The 26,755-nt window shown below is 35.0% G+C and overlaps 5 protein-coding genes across 7 annotated transcripts in view; 1 reads left to right on the top strand and 4 right to left on the bottom strand.

Moving 5' to 3' along the window:
• LOC107697962 (interleukin-17 receptor D) overlaps nt 1-1,325 on the bottom strand; it is an 18,528-nt gene extending 17,203 nt beyond the window's left edge. Inside the window, exon 1 of one of the 2 annotated variants that reach the window (XM_016498858.1) lies at nt 1,024-1,325. In XM_016498858.1, the coding sequence (XP_016354344.1) occupies nt 1,024-1,140 (117 nt within the window). In that variant the 5' untranslated portion in view covers nt 1,141-1,325. The remainder of the gene's footprint in view (nt 1-1,023) is intronic. The other variant, XM_016498859.1, reaches the window with a different exon arrangement.
• Nucleotides 1,326-1,766: 441 nt separating this feature from the next.
• Nucleotides 1,767-12,695, bottom strand: LOC107697964 (protein FAM50A-like). 2 transcript variants are annotated; one of them, XM_016498861.1, is made up of 14 exons: nt 12,410-12,695; nt 9,263-9,347; nt 8,806-8,905; nt 8,091-8,218; nt 7,654-7,730; nt 4,645-4,711; nt 4,397-4,458; nt 4,154-4,230; nt 3,518-3,572; nt 3,128-3,176; nt 2,899-2,969; nt 2,416-2,526; nt 2,000-2,041; nt 1,767-1,942 (listed from the first exon to the last, which is right to left on the bottom strand). In XM_016498861.1, exons 1-13 carry the CDS (start codon nt 12,686-12,688, stop codon nt 2,033-2,035), a joined length of 1,170 nt encoding a protein of 389 aa, XP_016354347.1. In that variant the 5' UTR covers nt 12,689-12,695; the 3' UTR covers nt 1,767-1,942; nt 2,000-2,032. The 2 variants fall into 2 exon arrangements, with proteins under 2 accessions (XP_016354347.1, XP_016354346.1); XM_016498860.1 differs by having other exon boundaries at nt 1,767-2,041.
• A 431-nt stretch (nt 12,696-13,126) lies between these two features.
• Nucleotides 13,127-17,642, top strand: tmed4 (transmembrane p24 trafficking protein 4). Its single transcript, XM_016498864.1, has 5 exons — nt 13,127-13,332; nt 13,898-13,998; nt 14,157-14,282; nt 14,923-15,069; nt 16,295-17,642. The coding sequence occupies exons 1-5, from the start codon at nt 13,188-13,190 to the stop codon at nt 16,442-16,444; spliced, it is 669 nt and encodes a 222-aa protein (XP_016354350.1). The 5' UTR covers nt 13,127-13,187; the 3' UTR covers nt 16,445-17,642.
• Nucleotides 17,643-18,194: 552 nt separating this feature from the next.
• LOC107697965 (proline synthase co-transcribed bacterial homolog protein-like) lies at nt 18,195-23,072 on the bottom strand. The gene is made up of 8 exons (XM_016498862.1): nt 22,944-23,072; nt 21,983-22,090; nt 21,858-21,893; nt 21,701-21,776; nt 21,394-21,534; nt 20,628-20,770; nt 19,224-19,322; nt 18,195-19,108 (listed from the first exon to the last, which is right to left on the bottom strand). The coding sequence occupies exons 1-8, from the start codon at nt 23,031-23,033 to the stop codon at nt 18,953-18,955; spliced, it is 849 nt and encodes a 282-aa protein (XP_016354348.1). The 5' UTR covers nt 23,034-23,072; the 3' UTR covers nt 18,195-18,952.
• Nucleotides 23,073-24,019: 947 nt separating this feature from the next.
• LOC107697867 (small nuclear ribonucleoprotein G) lies at nt 24,020-25,521 on the bottom strand. Its single transcript, XM_016498715.1, has 4 exons — nt 25,358-25,521; nt 25,056-25,078; nt 24,610-24,734; nt 24,020-24,311 (listed from the first exon to the last, which is right to left on the bottom strand). Exons 1-4 carry the CDS (start codon nt 25,387-25,389, stop codon nt 24,261-24,263), a joined length of 231 nt encoding a protein of 76 aa, XP_016354201.1. The 5' UTR covers nt 25,390-25,521; the 3' UTR covers nt 24,020-24,260.
• Between the last annotated feature and the right edge of the window lie 1,234 nt (nt 25,522-26,755).

The raw sequence follows: 26,755 nt of genomic DNA on the forward strand, positions 1-26,755 counted from the left end.
TTAACCCTGATTGTCCTCATAATCCAGGGTTAGTAATGTGTGTGTGTGTGTGTGTGTGTGTGTATATATATATATTAATTAATATATTGACCCCCATTGTAAAATGCTTCCAACTTTTCACTTCAATTCTTATGCTGATAAAATAATTAGCAATATAAAAAAATAGAGTGGACTTTGCTGTATGTCTTTGTAAGTGCTTAAACATGCAAATAATATGATTCATGCTATAATCATCAAACTAAATAAGGCTGAAAGATACTATAAAAAAAACCTCATGCAAGTGATCTTCATGATCTGAAGAAACCTGAAAAACCAGGTACAGAAGATGGGCTTATAAATCTTCAAGAAGCATGACAGCGAAAAAATGAGCAAAAGGAAAGCTAGACACAGATAAAGATAATGAAATGAGTTCAAATGCTTTCAATCTGTGAGAACAACTGTTAGGAGTAAAAGTAAAAATTGCGCAGTGAATAGGAAAAAAGTGTAACACGTACTATACATTATATATACACACATTTTATATTTTTGCAAAATTACATTTACAAAAGTGATTTTATAAGCATATTAAAGGCAAGTGTCTACTTTGATGTTTTAAGTAAATTTTGTGAAAATAAAATGTCAAAAAATGGGTGAAATAATGTTCCATCATCATTCAGTGTAATAGATATCTTATTGAAAAAATGAAACAGCATACTTATTCTGATATTCTAATGTATGAAAAAAAATGTAAAGGTGTATTAAACATTGTTATGCTAAAAAAAAACTACAAAAATATAAAAATAATACATATTAAATGACAATTTTAAATTTTATTATTGTCTCGCCATCATTTCTAAAACTTTATTTCCAGGTTTAAATTCCATTTTCATATCCACATATTCACTGGATTCTCATTGGGGAATTTTGAGCCCCAACTTTTATTTATATTTTTTCTTGGTCATTGCTTTGCAGAACAGATAAAAACAGCACCAGATTCCTTAAATTTTGATACAGTAAGCTGGAAGTCAAAACATGAAGTCTTACCCGGCGGATGCACTCAAGCATGCAGTTCTGAGGTCTGCAAGACATTTGTTCACCATGGGCACTGAGGGACAAGCGGACCACCAAAAGCAGATGCAGGATCAGCGTAGGTGGCCACATCCCGCTCCCTTCACCTGCCTGAAGAACCCTGAAAACTGTCTTCAATCCCCAGCACAGCTACGTCCTCAAAGCAGATAAGCTGTCTTAAGTCTTGTGAAGAACTAAAGATCAGTTGAGTAAAAGCGGGGTGGAATGGGAGGAGGTAGGCAAAGGGTTGGAAACAACAGCAGCTGAGGGTGTGGTGGCCTGGGGGAAAATAGTAGAGCTGCAGAGGCTGTCAAAATCCATCCACTGTGCCACCAGGTATGCTTAACCTGCTTTACTGTTTTGAAGCTGTTTTTTTTGGCTTTAAACTCAACAGTGCAAATGGAATAATGACCATAATAACTCACACCACTACATATTCCTGCAGAACTAACCAGCCAATGGCCAAAAACAACATTACGCATCTGTGTAAATAATATTGGTGTTCCCCGAACTGCGATTCCACGAAACGCACCAAGACAGATTTATAGTCTATGGTTTGACATGGCTGCACAACCTCGCATTTGATTTTCAACAATGGTGGTTTTATTCCGGGAAACTACAAATCTTTCAATACGTGAACAACAACAATCTTCAAAAAGTGCTGGTAGTAGCAATGGAGCAATTATGAAATGATTCAACGGGAAAACTTGCAAAGGTACATAAATGAGGAATTTATTTTTGAATAAGATTCAAGAGATAACTGAAACAGTCATGACAATCAAGGAGAACATGTCAGGTTAGTTCGGTGTAAGATCTGACTATGAGCGTATGAGAGAATGTTTACAATTTTCATACAATGAAAACGTGGGTCCAAACAGTTATAGATACTCAAAAATGCTACGCAAGATGAAGCATTTTGCTGCCTGGTATCAATAAAACCAACAATACAGCAAGATGGTTCAGGAACTCTTGTAGATTTAGCATCTCACCGAATCTGAAAAGCAATGCAAAATTTGTATGTTAACATGCTATGAATCCAACCAAAGCATTTTTTTTTAACCCCAGTAGACCCGTAACATTGCCATGATTTATTTGTACTCTGCCGACATCTTGATTTCATCTATCAAAAACCTTTTTAGCTAGTCCTGGAACACATCGGTTTTTGGTTTTGGTTAGGACCATGTCACGATTACACATGCCATGTTCACAAAGCTTCTTTCATATGGTTCTGCTACTGAACATAAAGCTGCAGGCAACTTTGGAGACTTGTATTCAATCCAGACATGTAAAATGGCAATTTCAGTGTCAAGACAGCTCAGGTCTTTAATGCAAATGCAAAAAAACAATGACTGGCCTGCAAATACTCACAGTGTATTTGTCCCATTTCTTTTCGGGATCGTATGGCTCCCAGCGGCTGGCAGGGAAGATATGTTTGTTTTTCTCATACCAGCTCCTCAGCACCACTTTTCCCGCATGAGACTAGATAAATGAAGAGACACAAAGACCTTTGAATTTAGCCGAGCCTATATATAATGTGACTGGCTTCTATGCAACGCCAAGAAACACTGTGTTTACAAGTTCCCAGGTAGAAACAACGAGGAAAAACATGTAGCTGATTGTGCAAGGCTTATGACATCAAATGTTTGAAAGACTTTGAGTTGTTCAAGACAATTAATCATGTAAAAACAACATATCCTGGAGCACAAATGCTAATTTGCTACAAGAACTATCCAATTTCACATTCACCTGCCCCAAAACACCACATAAAACACATGTAGGTCTCATCCTGTCAAATTTGAGTGGTTCTTGCCCAAAATGTGGATCAGACATTATGCTGATAGTCAACCTTACCTCATCTTTCTCAACTGTGGCATCGTTCACCAGCCGAATGTCATCATGCACATCAAAACTGAAAAGAGGCCCTGAGGAGAAAGAGGAAAGACCTTAATTCAGTGCCATAAACAGAGAAACAACACAGAAAATAGCAGGCTAATGTTAAATTTAATAGCTATTTTCCGAAATAAAACAAGCCACATGGGAGCCTGTCAAACTAAATGTGGTGGATAAAGTAGGAACTTACCACTTTTGCCTCTTGCTTTTGTGACAATGAAATCATAGAAACTGTGGTGCTGCAAGAAAAGCGGGTTTTTAGTCACTGAAAGATGTGTTTTGACAGGACAAATTAACTATAATCTGTGATTTACTACCGCCTTTCTTTCTAATCAGGGAAACGCTTACTAAAATGCCCATAAAACATTGTAAAGCAGTTTACGTTGTAAAATGTGTACATGTGCTTGTCACAAATTCTGACATTTATGCGATTTATAGGCTTTGTGAGTTATAAACAATGCCACATCTTGCAATGATTTAGGATTACATGAGAGAAGATTTAGAAGAATAAACATTTACACAAGCACTTGAAGTTTTGATCCTTTAAAAGCATTAGTTTGGTTGTGGAAACTTTACTCACATGTGGAATTATCAAATCCTCTTTAATGTACATTAGATGCTCCACACCTGCTGATCTGAAGGACACAAACAGACTTTGATATTAACTCATAGTTAAAAAATAAAAGAACAAAACATCTGTAACATAAGAAGCCTTCTTTGCTCACAGAGCTGTCTGGATTTTGTTACATGACACTAACAGCACACTTGAAAATGAAATACGACATGCTTTCTGCATGCATTTGAAATTCAAGGAAACCAAATTAGACTGAGCATACATTCAATATTTACTCACTGTGAGTTAGACTGCATTTTAACTGGAGCATGACTCTCTTTAATGCATTTACACAAAGGCGATTATCACTGATGTTCTGAAGAAAACCAAAACTAACAAATGTATGTAAACCTTCATAAATTTAAAATAAATAATATTCTGATTAGCCTGAATGTCTCTTTTTTTCTTGAATTTATTTGCAACATTTGATTAACACAGAATCCACGCCTAAAACCTGAGCTTACCTACACTATTCTTAAGGACTTTCAAGCAATTTTACACAGCTGAAAGATTTTAAGAAACTCTAAAACTGTCAACTATAGCTGGACTAATTCTTGTGTACTTAAAAGTGTTTTAATAGCAGGAGGCAAGGAATGTGTTTACCTCAGCTCACTGAAGTCTTTTCTCAAAACTTCCAGGGCCCTCTGGAGAAACTGCTGAATTGTGTTGCCTTTCTTCATCTACACAAACAAATACACAAATGTATATTAAACTGAATGGAGCACAATTTTACAATACAGAACATGCATTAGAACATGTTTGTCCAGTTTGCACATGCAACATAGTAGCAACAATGTATCAAATTCTGGGTTACATGTAGTACAAAATTGGATAACCTGCATTTACCTTGACAGTTTTGCGATGCCCTGAGCCATCCCAGTAGCTGAAAGTGATTTCAATTTCTTCACCTAAAATGAGCCAAAGAACAGGTTTGTCGTATGCTGCTTTTGGCTGGTGGTTGCATGAGGATTTATGACTAGACAAGTCAAAAATTAGGAATAAGTCTATAGATTTAACCGCACCTTTGGCCAGGTTCAGAAATATTAAACAAAAGATAATTTACATAACAGCACTTTATGATCTTCATATCTTACTTTTGATCTTCTCTTGTTTTCTTTCCCACTCCTGCCTGAGTTCTTCTCTTAATCGATTTTCTTCTTCCTGAAACATTTTACGCACAGTTTCATACACAAAACATCTTATTCATAAGCTTTTAGATATGTTTTCCCAAAATCAACTGTATTTTTCAAATGCTTATAGCTACTAAATGCAACTTTCACCAATTTTTAGGAGTTCACAAGTATACAGTCATGGACTACAAGCAACAAAACTTGTGGGGGCTTTAAAACTTAAAATGTTTAAAGAAAAAAACTCTATGTGTGAGTTATTATCGGTTAATCGTGATTAATTCAAGCTCAAGCACAGATCAAGCTAATGATGGCAGGGCAAAACCGACTGTTTCGAAAGCGTAATTACGTCTTACCCTACTAGAATTAATGCCGGAAAGTTATCATATTCATAAGTGCAACAAGTCATTTGCATGTGAAAGTAGAAACACATGCAGTTCAGACGAAACTTCTGGGCTGATTATAACGTGCACATTAACTTTCCTCATGAAATGTGTGTGTGGGTCCGACAATAGCATCCACGATGTCATCGCTCGCAGCCAGTGCACTCTTAAGCAGTTATGAGCAGCAGGCTGTGTAATGTGTGTGAACTTTTATTTTTGTTATCACTTGGCCATTTGACTTATAGCAGTGTCCGGTGTTTCCCATAAACTGAGTTATTACTTCGTTGAATAAACTGATCACGGCACATTTCAAAATTAAAATGCAGCGCAGGTGTTTTTATATGAATGTATCTTTGAAAAGAACTGACCGTCTTCAGAAAAGCTTCGGTGTCATTTTCATTTAGTCTTTCCTGTAATGCCTGATAAAGTAGCGTTTGTGAGCGCAGTCACAGTGGTTATTAGATTACAGCTGTTACCGGGGAAACCGCTATATCTCCCGCTCCAACAGCACCTCCTGCTGGCATGTTTGCATTTGCAAGTCTGTGGGAAACACTGGTGTCTGTCAGCAAACATAAACAAAAAGCATGCTTCAGAACGGTTTTGAGAAGGTGCTTAAGTTTTGAGCCATGTATTATTACTCTGAATTAGGCTACTACTACTATTACTATCTTGTACCCTGCAATAATCATTTACTCAAACTCATTTTTATGGGAAGGGGGAAAAAAAAGAAGAAAATCGACCAAACATATCGGCCAAAAAAATCGGCATCATATATCGGCTGCCCTGATTTCTAAATATCGGCATCGGCCAGTGAAAAACCCCTATCGGTCGACCTCTAAGCAAAACCATAATTCTTGTGGCAGTTGACATTGGTACGCAGCTTTATCATAAAGCTCAGACTGATGTCTCAATGTCTGATCACACCTGAGCAACGTCTCTGCAAATACCAAAAACTGCATACTTTTATTTGATGTACAGCACTGAGGAGACTCATGTTAAACCAACAGTCTTGTATAACTGCATTCAGATCCATAAAAAGACATAGGGCTGCAACAACTAATCGATAAAATTGATAATGAAAATAATTGACAACGAATGTCATTATCGATTAGTCGTGTCCGCCCACCACGCACGGAAAACTTCCTCCAGTCACGTCAAATTACAGCAGTGAATAACGCATTTCTATGGACAAAATGCATCTAAAAATAGCAGATGAAAGAGTTAGCTGCTGCAGGAAAGATGCGTGATCAAAGCTGACCGAAACATGAGAATGCTTTATTTTAAACTTCAAGCTAATGCATTAGCGTAATGTTTAAAGGGGTCATATGATGCGATTTCAAGTTTTCCTTGCTCTTTGGAGTGTTACAAGTTGTTTGTGAATAGATAAGATCCCTAAAGTTGCAAAGACTGAAGTCTCAACACACGCTTGAGGTATTCGGCCAATCAAACGCACTGGATAGCTGGCCAATCAGAGCACACTTTGCTTTTCAGAACGATGAGCTTTGTAAAAATCGGCACGTTTCAGAAAGGCGGGGCATAGAGAAACAATAATGTACAGTATGTGGAAAATAATGTGTTTTTTTTTTTTACCTTAAACCTCATAAACATTTCATTACACCAAATAATGTTCTTTTTAGCAACATCATATGACCCCTTTAACATGGCTTGTCCTGTCAGGCGCTTTGACAGATGCATGTGCTGTTTAATGTGTGAGATAGGTTTCCTCAGCGCATAAACTGCATTTTACGGTAATATCCTTTTCTGTAAATGTTACATATTCACGTGAATGTTTCTATTTTGCATGAAGGCTCGTCCTGACAGTCGTTGAACTTCACTGAAAGAGCGCCGGCGCGTGCATGCGCGTCAAACAGACGGAACGCAGTAAAGAGGAATAAATTAATATTCAGCGCAATAATATTCATTTTGCTGATATATCTGTTACTGGACGTTAAATTTAGGTTTAAAAGTCAACATGTAATTCAAATATTTTATGATAGTAACAGTAAAGGAATAACAGTGTGATTGAAATGTAAGATGTTTCTTACATTTACAGAATAAAGAAATGACAGTAACAGGTTACTGTGTTCAGAGTGAATGTGTGTGTTGCTGCAGAACATTCCTCTTATCTGTTAACACTGAGTTTGTGTTTTTCTTTACTATCTTCATCATTATCATTTCTATTTTTATATAAGGAATTAAACTGTCCTTTGTCCATTTGTCTGTTTAAATGTCCATTTAAACTGTGCTTATAACTCTTTTACACAATGTATTTGCAGTATGTTTTTATAGCATTCAGTTGGCACGTTTGTTTGAAGGACAGCATTGGGTAGGATGTGGAATAGTGTGTTTTGTCAATTAAAAAAAAGAGGCCTTTTTAAAATCCGATTAATTGAAAAAATAATCGGCCAACTAATCGATTATCAAAATAATCGTTAGTTGCAGCCCTAAAAAGAGGTCTTTGGGACAATCACTCCACACACGGAAAGCAAAAGCAATTATTTTATGCAGTTTATTTATTTTTGCTTCTCTAATCTGTTTATTGAATATAAACTAGGTAAACGTGTTAACAGAGCCTCAAGAGCAGGATATTTACCTCTCTGTCCCTGTCTAGCAGGAAACTGGTGTCCATATCTGGGTTCTTCCCTAGTTTTTTCTTCTTTACAGGTATGCCTGTTAAACACAAGCGTACAACATTCAAAATGTTATTAGTGTAAAAAATTTAAATACATAATAAAAAATAAAAATTACTGCCAAAACTAATAAAAGCACTTTTACATATTGGCTGTACAACTTTAAAATACTGGTTAGGAATTAAGAATCTAAGATTCATTAGCAGTACTAAATATACAGACCTTTTCGCAATTTTTGTGCGGGTTTTAGGGTAAACTAAGCAGAATGCATTTAAACATGGTATGGGACCATGGAACTCTGCACTTATTGATAGCTTACTGAAACATTTGTTAGAAAGAGTGACAGTTTTGAAGACATCTGTTCACCTTCCACGGAAAACTGCAAAGTAAAATGTCATACATATCTCCTCCTCAGGTTCCTCTTCCTCCTCTTCTTCTTCCACTCCTTCATCTGGACTGAATGATAAACTGGCAATCTTCCTTTTCTGCTCTTCCTTTCTTTTCTTCTCCTTCTGTTTCTCCAGCTTCCTACAATAATAGACCAAACATGAAGCTTTAAGATCAAACCTTACACAGATTTTAAAGGAAAAAATAAACAAAGAAAAGCAGGATGTATTCAACAGTATTCAGCCGTCTTAATCTTACAAGCCGGTTAAAAAAATACTTAATCTGACCTCTACATTTTTCTGGGCAGGGCTGAGGCTGAGAATTAAATGCGAAGCATTACAGCTTATAAAGACCAATGGAGGAGTGGGTTTTCCCAATTTCAAGTATTATTACTGGCCAGTGCAGCTAAAACCAACTGAGACACAGCTGAAGTAAAACAAAGACACACTGGCTGAACATAGAGAAAAGTCTCTGTCAAGAGGCCCAGACTTCACTACCTTTTGTTGATGCCCGCAGTGACAATATTGCAACAGGTAATTGGACTTCAAAAATATGGAATAAGGTACGGTCACCATTGAAATAAAAGTTCAATAAATACATTTTTACCTGCTAAATTTGCCACAGGTTTTAAAAGAAAGCTAAATCTATGAACTTAACTTTATACATCAATTAATTAGCAAAGACCATTTTAGCAAAAAGCAAAGTTCAAATGAATGAAAATGGCTTACAGCTGTAGCTCTTTTGACTGCTCCTTCTTGGCAAGCTGTTTCTCTCGTTCTTTGACCAGAGCTTCCTGCTTCGCTTTCATGTCATTCAGAGTCACCAGACCTGGAGAGAACAACATCCTTCACTCATACTGTGATTTAAAATAGAATTAATTTGGATATTTTTTCACAGTCATCTCAAGGACAAAAAGTGTCCTTGAATTTACAAGAATTCACCCTACAAATTAAGCCTATTGGCTTAAATAAAATAATTCCAAAGAAGGTTGTGTATTATGACTAGGGTTGCCAAATTCAGATGGGATGTGTAATAAAATTAAAGCATTTTGCAGTGTGATGACAATCTAATGATAATCAAACAACAGCTCTAGTCATAGCAACAATGTCTATCTTTTTCTATAAAACCCACTACAGAGGCATGTCAGATCCGTAATAAGTCATAGCAATTCTAATATTCACTTACCAACAGTGCTGGACTTGAGCTCTTGCTCCACAGCATCATAATGAGTGGAGAACTTTTTATCAATGTTGGACTTCACCATGTTGTCCTGGAAAGGAAAAGGTTAAGGTCAGTTAGGCCGGATGTTAAACAAAGTAAAAGCTGTTTAGAGTGACTTGGGTTGCATATGAGGATTGTTGTAATGATACTTTATAACAGGACTCAAATCATCAACAATCATTACGTAAAGTTTACAGAACAGTAGCTGACATACAGTAGCTCCAAAACAGTATATAATGTTTTATCATTGCTTGAAAGGGACATTTGAAATGTGTCTTAAGAGTAAAATTTTTGTTATTAAATTATTTATTATTTTAAGTATTATTTAGTGCCGTCAAACGATTAATCGTTATATATAAATACACAAACATACATGTATATGTTTAAAAATATTTACATGTATATATTATATATACGTATATATTTATGTTCATATATAATTTGTATGATATGTAAATATAAATATTTTATATCAACAAAACATGTTTTTCTTAAATATATACATGCATGGGTGTATTTATATATACATAATAAATATACACAGTACACACGCATATATTATGTCAACAAAAACTTTTATTTTGGATGCAATTAATCGCGATTGATCGTTTGACAGCACTAGTATTATTTAAATATATTATGGTATATCATATATTGCTATCATAAATTACTTAAGTGTATACTACTTGGGGCCACCATATATACAAAAATGAACATATCTGTGAACACATATGACTGCAATTTTACAAGCACATGATTTTACTATAGTAAATTAATGAACAAGCACATTTTTTGGTGAAATCTGTGAATATTTATACTCAGTGTTGACGTATCTTCTACATGTACTTTTTCAAAATGTGGTTTAAACAAGAATCCATAGCTACATTTACCATGGAAATGAGGAGCCAGTCATGTTTTACATTATCATGGTTACATTAATACATAAACTACACTAATGAAGTTAGCATAACGTGCCATCAGATCATAAAATTCTCATGTGACTTTATGCTGTCTATAAATAAATATTTAATAAAAATATCATTAAAAAGGAAGTAAACACTGTAACCAACAGGACACTCAGTATAGAGAATGGGAATGTGTCGTCACAGCGGCAATGCATTCTGGGAAGTTAGGTCACGGGAGCTACAGCGGAGACTGGATAATAGTGAATGTAGACGTTTGATATTATTTAATGTTTATATTATTCTACTTAAAATCGTGTTGGAATGGTTAAGACTCACTTCACATCATTTGCCATAGCCCTATGCACGGCCGGTGTGAAAAACGTGCTTTTTTCAGCGATAGAAAGCTGAAAAAGCAGAGGTATTTAATGCAGACATTGATAAGGGCTATGCCATAGCCCTTATCAATGTCTGCATTAAATACCTCTGCTTTTGATTAACGCTATGTTGATACAGTAAGCGTTAATCATTCCAACGCGATCTTAAGTTGAATCATATAAACAAAATAATATAAAATGTCTACATTCACTACGGAACTCGGACGAAAGTTAAACTGAAACTCGGTATGGTAAACAACTCAAATAAGATGTGTCTTAATAATTGATCTCTGTAGATTTATTATATACAGTGGTTTGCGTTAAACTGTAAGCCCTCACACCACAAATAGAAGAAAATCATATATGGAAACGTTATCTTGCGGCAGCTCGTTGATACCCAGCCACTTATTTGCACAGATTAAGTTTCATTAATTCATTTGATCGCTTGCATCGTTGTTCGGCATCTCTAATAGTTATTTTAATAGTTAGTATTTATAGAGCATCCACAATACACATCGTTTCAAAGCAGCTTCTAGTAAGTTCTGTTACATCTATAATGGCTTAATTCTTTACACTGAGCAGTTTTACTGGGCAATATGATGATATGTAACAATGATAAATGATCCACTGTCTGAGATCTAGCTATGTATTCTTTTTTTTTTTTTAAACAGCCATGGTTCTGCTGCTCTGACCAGTGTTTTAGCAGTTAGCCTATATCAGTACCACTGTAGTGAAGGAGACCGAATAATGAATATTTGCAGCCTCTCAGACAAACCACAGAGCGATTTTATTTATTTAAAGAGATTTACATATTAGTCCGTTTTATTCTAAAGGCTTATTTATACTTCTGCGTCGGACCTACGCCGTAGCTTACGCATAGACGCACACCCATACGCCGTAGCCTGACGTGCACCTCTCCAAAAATCTAACAGCGCGTCAATTCTACGCAGACTGCACGAGCTGTGATTGGTCTGCAAGAACACCTCCCTCCATATGTACTTGAGTTTTGTGTGCGTTTATGTGCACTTTAATATATTTTAATGTTACACCTTCTTATATAAAATAAAACAAAGCAAAGAACAAGTGTCTTATCATTTATTATACTACATAGCATTATACATCAGTAGTTGTCCGCAACAAACAATGTTGATCTGCCGTGGTACAAGTCCTTGTGGAGATTGAAAGAATGCCATCATCTCCTGTTCCGTTGTTGTCTCCTTTTTGAAGTTTTAAATAATGATTTAATATTTATTTGCCGCCGTCACGGCTATAATGCTTCTCCGACGAGCCGCTTCTTCTTCGGCTTTTGCCGTGGTACTGCGGGTTACACCAGCAACATGCCCGTGGACACTGCTGACTAGCGGTTTGCATGTGTACTGCACGTTGACGCGGACAACGACGCAGACGTATAAACGAAAACTGACGCATAGCCTACGGCGTAAAGGCTACGGCGTAGGTCCGACGCAGAAGTATAAATCAGCCTTAAGAGTATGTTAGATGGTTTTCAAAAAAAAAATATTAATAGTAAACGGTCTGCTTTTTCTGTGGTGATTTGCGTGTGTTTACACTGTGTGCTCCTGAGCGTGACCTAAAACATGGCGGAATCCAACGCAGCGTGACACAGATTCCCATTCTCTATGGGCAAGAGAAATAACAATCATATTCTGGGTTACGTTACACAATATATACTATGCTATATAATGGAAAACTTTACACGGCATTACACGTATGAAGGAACCCCCTGCCGCTATTAGCAGGAAAGTAATCAGAACCGGTAGAATAAGCAGTGTGTTTGTATGTTGTGGTTGTGTTTGTTATTCAGGCTCACTTGCCTCTGCTATCTTCTGTTTAAGATGCTCGAGCTGCTCTCGCTCTCTTTCTCTCTTCTTCATGAGCTGCATCGCTCTCCCCGCTTCACTCGCCGCTCCCTTATACTGCGCCATTGCAGCTCTTTCACAAGATGTGTAGAAATAGAAATAAAAACACTGGAAAAATTCAAAATAACTCCTGAAATCATCCATTAAACAAACGAGAAACTTCTCGAACGAAGCAGGCGGTTGTGGGTAATTAACAGCAGTTCTGCTTCCGGTTGATGAGCGACATAACTGCATTCCAAAGTAAAAGTCTTCTCAGTTGCTTGCCTGAAACATTAACTGATAATAAAATACATTATCAATGAGTTGTATTATTATTATTGCTGCTGCTAAGAATGATAGTTTTATATAATTATACCTTTATAGAATTATATCATTATAAATTTAATGGCTTTATGAGTATGGTATTTCAAATATATTTTCATGTTTAATGTGAAAACCACTTTCAAATAGTAGATTAATTTATTTTACATAGAAAATCAGCAATACGTATACAAACACGAGATATATTTCCTGAAATCGAATATGTTATTCGTTTTATTACATTATTATTTAATTATTAAATGAAGTAAATATTTTTCCTCAGATAAACTTCCAGAAATGCTACTCGTGAACATGAGCGGACTTTTACTAAACAAAGGCCTAAACGTTGGGAGCATAGACTGTAGGTTAGGAGTGAGAATCGAGCGACTCTGAAATCGATTCGCATCCCTGGATTGAGTGAGGGGTGATTTGGATGGAGATGAAGGCGGTGGTGTCCAGTACAGGGCTTATGCTTCTATTTGCGTGGCTTTCTCCAAGCCAAGCCCTTTATTTCCACATCGGAGAGACGGAGAAGAAATGTTTTATAGAAGAAATACCCGACGAAACCATGGTGATCGGTACGTCCATTGCCAAATCGGCTCTCTGTGATCGGTTAGCTTTGTCGGCTAGCAGATTCATCCGGCTGGATTTATCAGTATAGTACTTCATCGTTTGTCTTATTTAAGACACTTAACATGAAGGCAGCTGATATTAAATCAGATTTGAAGTACGGATGTGCTTATCTGTTCAAATAAAGGAGGGCTTTTAGTAGATCAGCATGATCAAGGATGTGGCAGGTGCAGCATCCTGCTTGGGTTCCTGAGATGCAGGTGCAACCAGTAGCTACAGCCTGCATTTAGTTTGTTTATAATAATCAGAAATAATATAGAAATCAGAAATAACAGTTATGTTGACAGTAGACAATGCATGTGTATATGTACTATCATATACGTACTGTATACTGAATAATTCACTCAAAAATGCCCTCAGAATGAGAATCCAAACAGCTGATAAAAACAAAAGAATAACCCACAAGTAATCCACACCGCTACAGTCCATCAGTTAATGTGTGAATATATCTTTTTTAACTATTCCTTTAATGGTGCTGTTGAGAATGCCGGTAACATATTGATGTCTTTTTAGGGAGATACAGAACACAGTTGTGGGACAAACAGGCTGGCTCTTTTCTCCCATCCACCCCTGGTTTAGGCATGCATGTGGAAATCAAAGATCCTGATGCCAAGGTAGCCTTTCTATTTTTGTTTATACTCTACAAACTATATGATATATGTTTGCTGTATAACAGTTAATAGGGTTATATTTGGCAATACATGGCTATAATATATTTGGATACCGATATACTTCTGTGAAGTCGTTTTCACATTCTCTCTGCATTTTTCAGATCATCCTGTCCCGTCAGTACGGCTCAGATGGCCGTTTCACCTTCACGTCCCACACACCAGGCGAGCATCAAATCTGCCTCCACTCCAACTCCACCAAGATGGCACTGTTTGCTGGGGGGAAACTGGTATGGCTGTAACCATGATAGAGCAGATAGATGTAGAGAACACATTAAGTTCCATAGTTGCAGTCCAAGACTCATCAGGCATTTTTGAGTAATGCTGTGCAATGTGTAGTCTCTATATTTAATAAATTACATCAGATAATACATGTCAAATGCAGTGATATTTTAGTATTATATAATTTCTTTTATAGTATTTCATATTTCGAATTCGCTTTTATTTTTATATTTCAGTTTTCATTTTAGTTTACATTTTGCTTTTGTCATTTTTTTTCTATTTCTATTTATTTTTAGTTCAGTATTAGTTTTAGTAATTATACTAAAACGGAAATAAAACTACAATGAACTTAAACCTATTTTATTTCAGTTAATTGCTAAGGCAACATTTCTAATTTTCAAAATTTTCTTCCATCTAATATTTCTATTTTATTTTATTTCAGCTTTAGTTCAATGAAGGTTTGGTTAACAAATTCAAGCAAATATATTATTAATATGGCTCAAGTTTTGTTTTCAAGTTTTTGAAATTACCTATATCTCAGTATAGCAATTTATACATAATAAAATGACAATTACAGTACCTATTTTCATATAATACAGTATAACTGAACATAAACGAGCGAAACCTTATAATCATGCTGTCCTACAGAGAGTCCACTTGGACATTCAGGTTGGTGAACACACCAACAACTACCCCGAGATCGCAGCCAAAGACAAACTGACCGAGCTGCAGCTGAGAGTCCGACAACTTCTGGACCAGGTGGAACAGATCCAGAAAGAACAGAACTACCAGCGGGTGAGTTTCAGCTGCAGAAACTACAGTAGTTTTAGGTTACGGTACAGAGAGGTGGTGTTGGTTGACTGGCCAACTTAAGCCACTTAAACTTACATTTGCTCAATTGCTGAAAACATGTATCTGCTCTGGATGTTTAACATTTTGTGCATCAGTCTTATCAATATTAGTACTGTATCTAGTGGGGTTATTATAGTTAAAACAAAGACCATAAAAAACATTCCATTACTTGAAATAGAATATACGTTAATATAAATTATAAACATTTCCAAGTTAACATTTTTTATTTTCATTTAGTTTAACTTGATGTACTAAAATGATTAAAACTACAACTGAAATAAAAATTAATCTAAAATATATAGGCATATTTATAAAAAAAAAAAACTAATAAAAAATGACAAACTGCAGAATTACTAAAATTGTAAATAATATTACAATAAAAAGGGAAAATATAAATTAACACCATAAAAAAAAACATTATTGTTACTTAAAATAGAATAAACATAAAATATTAACTTTTCTTATTTTCATTTACTTTAACCTGATGTACTAAAAAACTGAAATAAAAATTAATATAAAATATATAGGTATGTTTATTAAAAAAACTAATAAAAAATGACAAACTGCAGAATTACTAAACTTTTAAATAATATTACAATAAAAGGTGGAAATATAAACCAAGACCATAAAAAAACATTTTTGTTACTTAAAATAGAATAAACAAAATATAAACTTTTCTTATTTTCATTTACTTTAACCTGATGTACTAAAAAACTGAATAAAAAATACACTAATAAAAATGACAAAAGCACAGCAAAATTACTAAAAATGTAAATAAAATGAAAATGGAAAATATAAACTATGATTATAAAAAAAAAAAACATTTTTGTTTCTTGTAATATAATAAATATTAAATAAAATACAAAAATTTCCAAGGCATCATTTTTTATTTTCATTTAGCTTGACTTGAACTAAACTAAAATCTGAAATAAAAATGACTAAAAACAATAGACGTATTTAAAAAAAAAAAACTAATAAAAATCGCAAAAACAGCTAAATTACTAAAACTTAAAAATAAAAAAAATGTAAATATAACAATAGTTACAAAATAAAAATAACTAAGAAAAGTATTTCAGTATTCTAAAGTTAAACAGGCATCTAGTTGTCAATGTTATCGCCCAGTATCCATATGGGTTGTATTGCGCTCACAATGATTTTTTCCCCACAGTACCGTGAGGAGCGTTTCCGTATGACGAGCGAGAGCACGAACCAGCGAGTTCTGTGGTGGTCTATCGCTCAGACCTTCATCCTCATCATCACCGGCATCTGGCAAATGAGACATCTCAAGAGCTTCTTTGAGGCCAAAAAGCTGGTGTGAAGATCAGACAGCATTACAAAGACAATAACTCAAGTAACATTCATTGCCGTTATGGTTGTCAAGCATGGAAATACTCAGTGCTTCATTTCAGTTTTTTCTTTTTAAATTCAGTTCAGTACAACTTTATCTTGAGCAGATAAATTCAGACACAATGAGCTTAAACAGGCAGAACATTAACAACCCTTAATTCTGCTGTACACCTGATACCCATTTATCATACATATCTAGCATCTAGAACGTTGTTCATTTTACTAAAATGTGTGATATGAAAATGTTATGCCTTTAAAGTGATGATCATTATGGGTGCATGGAAACTACTGTTGACTTCAAGGTTGTATTACTGATAAATGTGAAGAATCAAGCTAAAACTAATCATTTCAGCATTTCTCAACATTTTTAATATGTATATATTGAAGTATTTTGATGACTTTGACAAATTTGTGGCTTCGTTTTCATATTCTGTCTGTCTTGGGCTCTCAGATAGGTTTGATCTTCATGATTTTGAGGGAGAATGATTCAAGCTAAATGACTGTAGCTTGCATAGTAGCGGTTTAGACCAAAAAATAAATACATATTTTAGGAATTTTCTTACTTGGTGGTTTACAAAATATGACTTTTGTTGTTCTATGTTCTGTTTCATGCTTTATTTATTTACTGCATTGGCCACATTTAACATATAATTCCAGTAGTTATAACGGACAGGAATGTCTGTAATTTAATGAAAACTATAGGTTTTCTGGGTTCTTCTTCAATTTTAAGGCTATATGTTGTTTATAGGATCTTTGGACATTTTTGTACTGCCTTCTTCTTACAAGTACCAATTTATATAAAAAAAAAGAAAAAAGCTGGTTCGCCTGATGCACAATGTCAAAATCCTCCATATGTGAAAATTTGAAGGTTATTTATAGATTTATGCAGCTCTGTATTCTCAAGTGTCTTTCAAGCTTTGTAATAATCTGTTCATCAGTGTGCATGCAGATACTTAACTGTACACTCGGTACTCAGTCTTTACATTATGTTTGACACATGATTCATTAACTGTTTTAGTTTCGGTGTCTATTTTAGTTGAGTTGTTTCTTTGAATTAAATGTGTTTTCAAATTTACAAACGTTCTTTGTCTTCATGAATGAGCAGCATAATGTACTTAACTTATGATAGAATAAAAAAACCTGTATCTTTTATATATAAATACACAAACACTACCATTCTAAACTCTGAGGTCAGTAAGGGTTTAAAAAAAGATTAACACTACTTTTATTCACCAAGGATTAATTTAATTGATCAAAAGTGACAATAAAGACATTTATAATGTAACTTTTTTTTTACTGTTCTTACTGTACTTTTGATCAAATAAATGCAGACTTGGTGAGCATAAAAGTACTTTAGAAACAAAATCTTACCAATTATTTTGTATATCATTTTATATATATTATGTATATTTTATATTAATTAAAAAAAAATGAAATACTAAAGTTGACCACTGCGTTTATACATGCCACACAAACAATTTTTTTTCTATTGTTTTATTGCTCAACTCACCTAAATCAATTAAATATTTATGGACAACTATCTATTGTCAAGATACAAGATGTTATTTGACACACTGATTGAAAAAAGGTTGTTGATTTCTGTTTAGGCTTTTCACAATTAACCACAAAAAGTAAACCTATTACTTTAAACACAATACTGTATTAATCCAAAATAAAAAATATGATGTGATTGCCTCTAAACAAGCTTCTAAGAATCAGGACAATCCCTCTCTTGCATAGTAAAAGGCCTCAGACCCTCAGCTTCTCCGAAACGCCATGTAGCTGCTCATCTCTGCACTAATTTCATTGCATATTTCTATGTTCTGTACTGAAACCAGTGTGGCTGTCGATCGGTGCTAAGTTCAACACCAGTGTTTAGTGTGATATGAAATACTACATGAATTACATGACGACAACACCACACAAACGTCAAGTCCCGACAAATCTCACTGACACAGCTTTCAAAGCAACAAGTGGATACTAAAGCAATACTACAAATTAACTATTTATATAATTTACATTTATGATTTTGAACAAAACAATCCACTGACACACTATAAAATATACCTACACACTTCTAGGAACAAAAATAATACATCCTATCGTTTTAATTAGATGTTAAACATCTAATCTAACGGAAATGACAAATTACACCTCACATCTATGACTGGCAAAATGAAACTGAGCATGTGCTGACCCTGTATCTGTTCAAAATAATCACAAAACCAAGTATTTTACAGAGAGCTGGAGGACACTTCTGGAGATCTTTCGACAATAAAAACACCTTCAGGAAGTAAATCTAGTATTTCAGTTATTAAATGACACTTCTTTCTAGTTCTTTCACCAGAGAAGACCAGGTCAGCAGCATTAGTTAAGACATATTAAAGGCCCTTGACTGGTGAATGGTGAGCCCAGTCATTGGGTTCAAGCCCAAGAGGTCCCACATTTAGTTCAGTAACCTTTCCTCCCCCCCCATCATTCATTGCTCTGTGACCGTGAGCCGGTCCATTTTTTTGGCTGCTTCCTCACATACGACCTTTGGCTTTCTCTCCGGACTGGGGCTCGGGGTGTTGGGGTATTCTCGGGTGCCGAAAATAGTGCTGCCGACACGTATGTTGGTGGAGCCGACCTCAATCTAATTGGAGAAACAATTCAAATGTATAATAAATTTAACAAAATCGACTTTGCCATAAATTGAACATGGATATCAAGTACAGTTGAAGAGTATTTTGAAATGAAGCAACACTTACCGCATGTTCAAAGTCAGTAGACATGCCCATACTGAGCTCAACCTGCTCTACTGGGATCTTCAGACTTTCACAAACTTCCTCACGACGTTTCAACAGCATCTAGACACAACATAACAGGGTTCCCACACCTTGGTTAACTTCAAATTCAAGGACCTTTCAAGGACTTTCCAGGTCCAATACCCTCAAATTCAAGGACTTAATGTGGGGACACATTTCAAGTGTGAGCAAGGTTACATCCTGTTACCTTGTAAGATGCATTGTTACGGTTTTCATGTGTCAAACACAACTATGCAAAAAAGCATTTTTATTTTTGGCCATATGACAGAGAGCTAATATTCTATTTGTCGTATTTCTGTTTTGCATAAACCTGAAGAATATTCGGTACATCCTATACTGTATTATAAATGATCTGATATTAACTTTTGCATGGATTTTATTTAAAAGAGCTTAGGCTCATGTAACCAGAAGTTTTAAGATATATGAATATGCTTTTAAGTTTTTCTTGCCTCATGGGTTTACATTATCTTAACAAGCAAAGCAATACAACATTAATTTCACATTTTGTCTGTGAAACGTTGAGGTACCATCGTAGTAGTTTTATGCACGCGTGAACGTCATGGCAAAGTACCTCATGCAGGAAACACTTAACGTAAAGCGTAAATGCGCGTAACTAACGTAAATCAAGTAAGCTAGTATGCATAGGCCACGAAATGTTGGCGAAATAACACATTAGCGGACCAGAGGGAATAATATGGAATTTTTTCCAGAAAACTTCTTGCACAAAATAAATTCAAGCCCTTTCAAGGACCAGTATTTTATGTATGTTTATTTTCAAAAACTTTCCAGGGCCTTTACATTTTTTTTTTTTCAGATTCACAAACTTTCAAAGATTTCAAGGACCCGTGGGAACCCTGATAATAATTTAGCTTCTTTCATTTCACATACTACGTTGTAACATCCTTTTAGCATGTTGCAAGCTTGTATAAAAGTTTCTACAAAATTATTAAAGGGGTCATATGATGCGATTTCAAGTTTTCCTTTCTCTTTAGTGTTACAAGCTGTTCGTGAATAGATGCAAAACTGTTGTCAATATTGACAATAATAAGAAAAGTTTCTTGAGCACCAAAACAGTATATTAGAAGAATGATTTCTGAAAGATCATGTGACACTGAAGACTGGAGTAATGATGCTGAAAATTCAGCTTGGCCATCAAATTTTTTTTAATAATATTTAAATTTTAATATATTTTACAATATTACTATATTTTTTGATCATATAAATGCATCCTTGATGAGCATAAGAGACTTCTTTCAGAAAAAAAATTAAAATCTGACCCCAAATTTTGTAAATATCTTTAAATATAGGAGGCTCTAAATATACGTGATATCAGCTGATCTAACGCACCTGGAAATCAGGGTTGGGGCCTTCGCTGAGGTCGTAACCATAACGGCCAATCGTCATGACCCCGGCGAAGTCAAGAGAGGAACACTGAGACACGATGTGTTTTACCACGTTTACAGTCTCTTCGGGTGGCAGGCCATGTTTACCTGATAAAACACGGCCAAGAGAGATGATCATGCTGAGGTTTCAGGAAAACAGTCATCTGATACACTGAGAAAAGGTTTCATAACACTTAACTGTTTTTGTTAGATGTGGCCACTGTGACATTCACATCCAGTCCAAAAGTAAATCAAACAGCATCTGAACCTTTGATATGGGCTTTTTCAACAAAATTGCATAACACATCTGCATTCCACTATGATGCTTCCCCACTGTGTGTCAATACATTTTACAAACATCACAAATACAAAGTACCACATGTGATTTCATAACAGTATAAACATGCTGTAGTGCATTTAAGGACATTTCAGTGGTACATTTCTATTGACTAGTGTCTCAGTAAGAGTTAAAATACGTTTTTGCAACCATTGTTCATTTTGATAACATGCATGAAACGAAGGAAACGTTGTTTGTGTTGACTGTTGACAAAAAACTATGAAAAATAGGCTTGAGAAATAACAAAATATCAAATTTGCCACTCCAAATCACACAAAATTCTTTGCTGTAAAATAGCAAAATACTGTAGGTAGATTTTTATAATAGAGTTTGTACATTTTTCAGAGCTAATGTTTACAGGAGACATACAATTATTCAGGTGCAGAACACTCACTTTCCTCTCCGCTGGTGTTGATCTGCACCATAATCTTTAACTGCTGTGTGTTGGCAGCTCTCATTTTTTGCCACGAGCCGTTGACTTTTTCAGCCAGTTTCATAGAGTCTATCGTCTCTACCATATACAGGTTTGGGACACCTATGAAGTAGTTAAATGAATGCGGGTTAATTCAGAACAAAAAAAGAAATAAATAATAAAAGAAAAAGAAAATAACCAAGTCCTAAACCTATTAATGTCTGACATCACTAGGTAGTTACTGTAAATCTATTTTTAAGTGAGACTAAATGTGAATTGCTTTGCTCACCCAGGAGTTTGTTGACATTATTCTTTTGCAGATGACCAATGAAATGCCATTTTATTTCAGGACATGATGACTCTACCTACAAAGACGTTTTACACAGATTAAGACGTCTGATCAAAAACAACTAAACAAATGCATTCCAATTTGTCTGACTTCATACCAGGGGATGGGAAGCTTTCTCAACAAGTTCATTTACCTGTGGAAAAAGGGGATATATAATACAAGATATTTCATATGAAAAACGTGACCAAGCTTCAAAACATGCATACTTAATTATTTCCTCACATAATTCTCTCCAAAGTTTCGTTGTCCATGTTTGTAAGCCTCCACCACCATCTCTGGTGGTTTAGTCTTACTAACCGCAACCAGTCGAGGGGCAATACATGGTAACGTCTGGAAGAGAAAAGTAAAATACTGTCACTTGCTTACAATAGAGTGTTTAAGAGCAGCGTTGGAAAGAAACTTTTACTTATTACAATATTTGCCCCAATATACAACCCCATATTTAGAAAGACCTAGAGCATAATAAAACTGAATACTAAATGTTAGATAACAAATTAGAAAAGAGAGAGAGATTTGCAGCAATAGTATTGTAAAATGTTTTTAAAAATTAATGTTAATCATTGTTAGTTAATATACAATATATACAGATTATCCAACATACAGACAATAACAGATTAGTAGTGATTAGTCAAATATGGTATGTACATTATAATAACTCTCTTCGATTGCTCTTCATATGATTTACTTTAACCATCAACCTCCATCCAACTTAAAATCTAAATGTGGCAATGAATTTGCTACTTTTGTATACAGTGAAAAGTATAATTTAAGGACTTAATATAATGTTATAAAGTGCATGTAATTGACGCGTGTCCTGTAGATTTCATTTGCTGGAGCGTGACTGCTGAAAATCAGAAAATTTCAAGCAAAATGAATGAATTCACACAATATCCTTATCCTTGAGTAGAAGTTGAATGGTATTCAAATGTAATTCCATCATTCTGGATACCTTGCAACACTTTTATGAATACATTGTGTGTGCCACAAAAAGTAAAAGTCATAATTAACAAGCTGTCACTCATCCCTTGTTACTATATGGAGCTCGCGTGTGTAAAGGTTGAACAGATTACATAACGCTGCCAGAACAACACGGTGAGCATGAGTGGAGAGTTTTTTTTTACAACATTTCAAAAGCATATTGTTGTTTCGTATCATACTCGAAAGAAACCCGTGAAAAACTGACCTTCGGGCGTCGGGAAACTGCTTGATTCACCCGGTCCACCACCGCCTGCAATTTCCTCCCAACCTCCTCCGACATCACTACTCTCCACATAGCCTCAGCGCGCGCACATACACTAGTCCGCGTGACGTCACGAGCAAATCCGGTCAACTTTCCGACAAAATAAAAGTCCTGCCTCATTTAAAGAAGATTGTTTGCATCTTACTGACGATAAAAATGCCAAAGTAAAGTATACTGGCAGCATTTAAAAAACTATAAAATTAAATGTTATTGCAGACTATTTTTTATACAGCACTTATTTTCATGGACCAAGACATTTTTTATTTAACTTTATTTCTATCATATCCTGTCCTATGATGAGAAAACAGAAAAACAATCTATTAATGCTAGATTAGACAAGGAATATTTTCATTAGAAGGAAAATACTGTACATTTAAGTTTTTCAGGCAAATATCTCAGATTAACCAAATTTGACTATTTGAACTAGTCAAGATTATTGAATTGCTTCAAATGAATATTAAAGGGGTCATATGATGCGATTTCAATTTTTCCTTTCTCTTTGGAGTGTTACAAGCTCTTGGTGCATAAAGAAGATCTGTAAAGTTGCAAAGAATAAAGTCTCAAATCCAAAGAGATATTCTTTATAAAAGTTAAGAGTCAGCCACGCCTACCTAAAATGGCTCGTTCTAACACGCCCCCACATGTCTACATCACTATGTGGGAAGATTTGCATAACGCCGTCCAAATGTTCACGCAAAGAAGGCGTAACTTCTAGTCTCACTGTAGTATTGTTGCCGCCGCCATATCCTGAAGACGCTGTGTGCTTCGTTGTGAAAGCGAAACTACTTTGTTTGGCCTTCCAAAAGAGGACGATATCTGCAGAAAGGCAGGGCATAGAGGAGAAACAATCATGTACAGTATGTGGAAAATGTGTTTTTTTTTTACTTTAAACCGCATAAACACATTTCATTACACCAAATACACAAAATAATGTTCTTTTTAGCAGCATCATATGACCCCTTTAAATCAAATATTAATCAAAAGTGAATTTACAAAAATACTTTGGGTTAATCACACTGTAGTCTTCCATTCCATTTATTCACAAAAATGTTGTATGTATGGTGTACACAAATTTCTAGACGTAGGAAAATACATAAAAACAAGGAAGGTGTTTACAAAACAATATTGTTCAACACAATCAATGATTTCTGCTTTAATATTTAGTCTTTGTTGTAAACAGACATGAGAAGTCAATTTTGACATTTGCTGGATACAAAAAAAAAAAAACAGAAAAGCAGGAAAAGAAAGTGGGCATCATCCTCATACTCGTTCGAGAGCCTCCAACATGATTATACTGTTTCCTCTGATCACCTGAAGAGACACAAAAACAAAAGAGCATTCATCATTGCACAGAATAAATCACATAACACAAGTCTTTCAAAAGAAATGTAGATGTAAGAAATCAGCAAATCGTGGTGGAAATGTGAGAAGTGGATATCTGTCTATTTGTTGATCTTTGTGTGATATATTGAATCTCCATTATGATTTAAATATAACAATTGAACTAATATCTGAACATAGTGTCTTTCTATATGATACGAGTGCCAGCTAGTTGTTTCACCATGAGTTTTGTAATGTTTGATACTAGATCGTGGTATTAAGTACTGACCACCATCCCAATATTGTTCACTTGTCCCCCAGGAGCCATTTCTATCGAGTCATCAACGACCAGATTCATGAAGGGATCAAATCCACGCAAGATGCCCTGAACATGACGGCCACCATTGAGTTTCACTGAAAGTGCGCATGAAAACAATGGCTTTACAAAACAAACGCACAAAGAGGTCATTTGAAGTGACACTGATTCGGAACAGAGATATAGTGGAGTTTAATGCATGCTGTAGAACATTCATTTAGATAAGTGTATTATTCATTTTATTCATCTGCACATACTACAAGATCACAATCAAATACTGTTGAAATAAACTATTTTTTAGGAAAATATTATTTGTATTATTAGAAATATTAATATAATATAAAAATATAAAATATTACTACGAAGGCTTTCAGATTTTCTGCATAATATTTTGTGAGAAAATCACACATAATACTCACGTGAAAGCTTCTTGTCCATAAACCTAAAAGGAAAGAACAAAACAATATATTTTATTAAAAACACAATACTAATCTGACCAATACTATACAGATACTGCACCTAACATTCAAACCTAAATCTTATGAACGTGTAATAAAATTTAAATCAGTAGCAGGTGGGTTTTGTGCGTTAAATGAGAATATAATGTAGTTGTGAAATAACTGCAGACAAACCGGCTAACCTAGCGCAGAAGAACGCGATGCTCAAATGTAACTTATCGCATTTCTAAGAGACTTACGATCAAAAGGCTTGAAATACGTACTTTTTCAGCTCGGGCGGGTGTGCTTTGCTCATGTTTATTTCGTTAGATCAAATAGTTTTGTAATACAAAAACGTTTGAAACACGTTTCAAACAATGTATGAACAGTGGCGGAAGTGCTGTACTAGGCACTAGGTCGCGGGATTTTCTGTACCAGTCACCGCGTGCAATATCGCCCCCTACTTTAGCGGAGGATGAACTTCAATAACATTAAAAAAGTGTCGTGTCGATGGTTTGAAAGAAAAACGAAATATTCTACCTCAAATTTTAATGCCATATTTGCGCTACTGGTGTGATTTTTAAAAGCGATAAAAATAACAACAAAAAAACTACCACACAATTTGAACAATTTATTCAAAAACAATGTCAATGTAATGTGTAACATGAGGTAAATTTTCTGACAAACATTATTCAAAGGAAAAAAAATCATCACACATCTTGGGACAAAGCAGGTGATACTGGAGGTAGCCGCAAGTAAACACACCCAGACAGTAATGTAGAGAACTAAACTTAAAATGCCTCCAGTCTATAGTTATATTATTTTGCACTCATCATTAACAATGTGAGTCATAAAGTGAATATTATACAGTGTTCAAAGAAGAGGAAAAAAAAAAGGTCAGTGCAAAAAACGCCTCAGGTTAAGAACCCCTGATATACAAATTAAACAATACAATCGACTTGTTCTGTTGCCCGAGTCACCTAATCTGAGGTCTCATATCTGCACATAGGTCATTCATCCAGTATATCTCTCATAAGAAAGTAATGAAATTATACTTGCAATATTTGGTCATAAACTATCATGTATATAAAGCATGCTACTATCCGTAAAGCTTCTACAACTTTATAAGAGTAAAGCTTACTTTGTTTCATGTAGTTCACGAAAAACAAACAAGAAATTTCACAATGCTTAAGTAAAACGCTTTATAATAAAACAGGTTGAAACACTTCAGTAGCCGAATCTAGCAGATACAAAGATATTATGCCCCCCCACCTGACAAGACAGCAAGAAGCACATTTAGCTGGTTTTGTGTTTCAGCAAGGCACTGGCCATCTAGAAAACAGAAGTAATGTATGTGTATATGTCAAAACATTAAATTCACCATATTCTCATAGTAACATAATGGATATGATTGGTTTTAAGTACCCATATCTGACAAAATACAACTGGCTTGTCAATATTATTAAAGGCCTCTATTATTTGTCTGGCTGTTTGGCTCAGATCGAGTGAGTTTTCCTGTGTACAACATTATACCTCACGATCCACAGAAATCAAAACCTGTAAAATACTGATATTTAGACAGTTTACCAAAACCAAAAATGCCTGATGAATGTAATTCCTGATAGCCTGAAAAACTGCAGATTGATTTCCCTGCATTTAAAGGGATAGTTCACCCAAAAATT

Source organism: Sinocyclocheilus anshuiensis, unplaced genomic scaffold (assembly GCF_001515605.1).
Source record: "Sinocyclocheilus anshuiensis isolate Anshui unplaced genomic scaffold, SAMN03320099.WGS_v1.1 scaffold78, whole genome shotgun sequence".
NCBI classification, from domain to species: Eukaryota; Metazoa; Chordata; class Actinopteri; order Cypriniformes; family Cyprinidae; genus Sinocyclocheilus; species Sinocyclocheilus anshuiensis.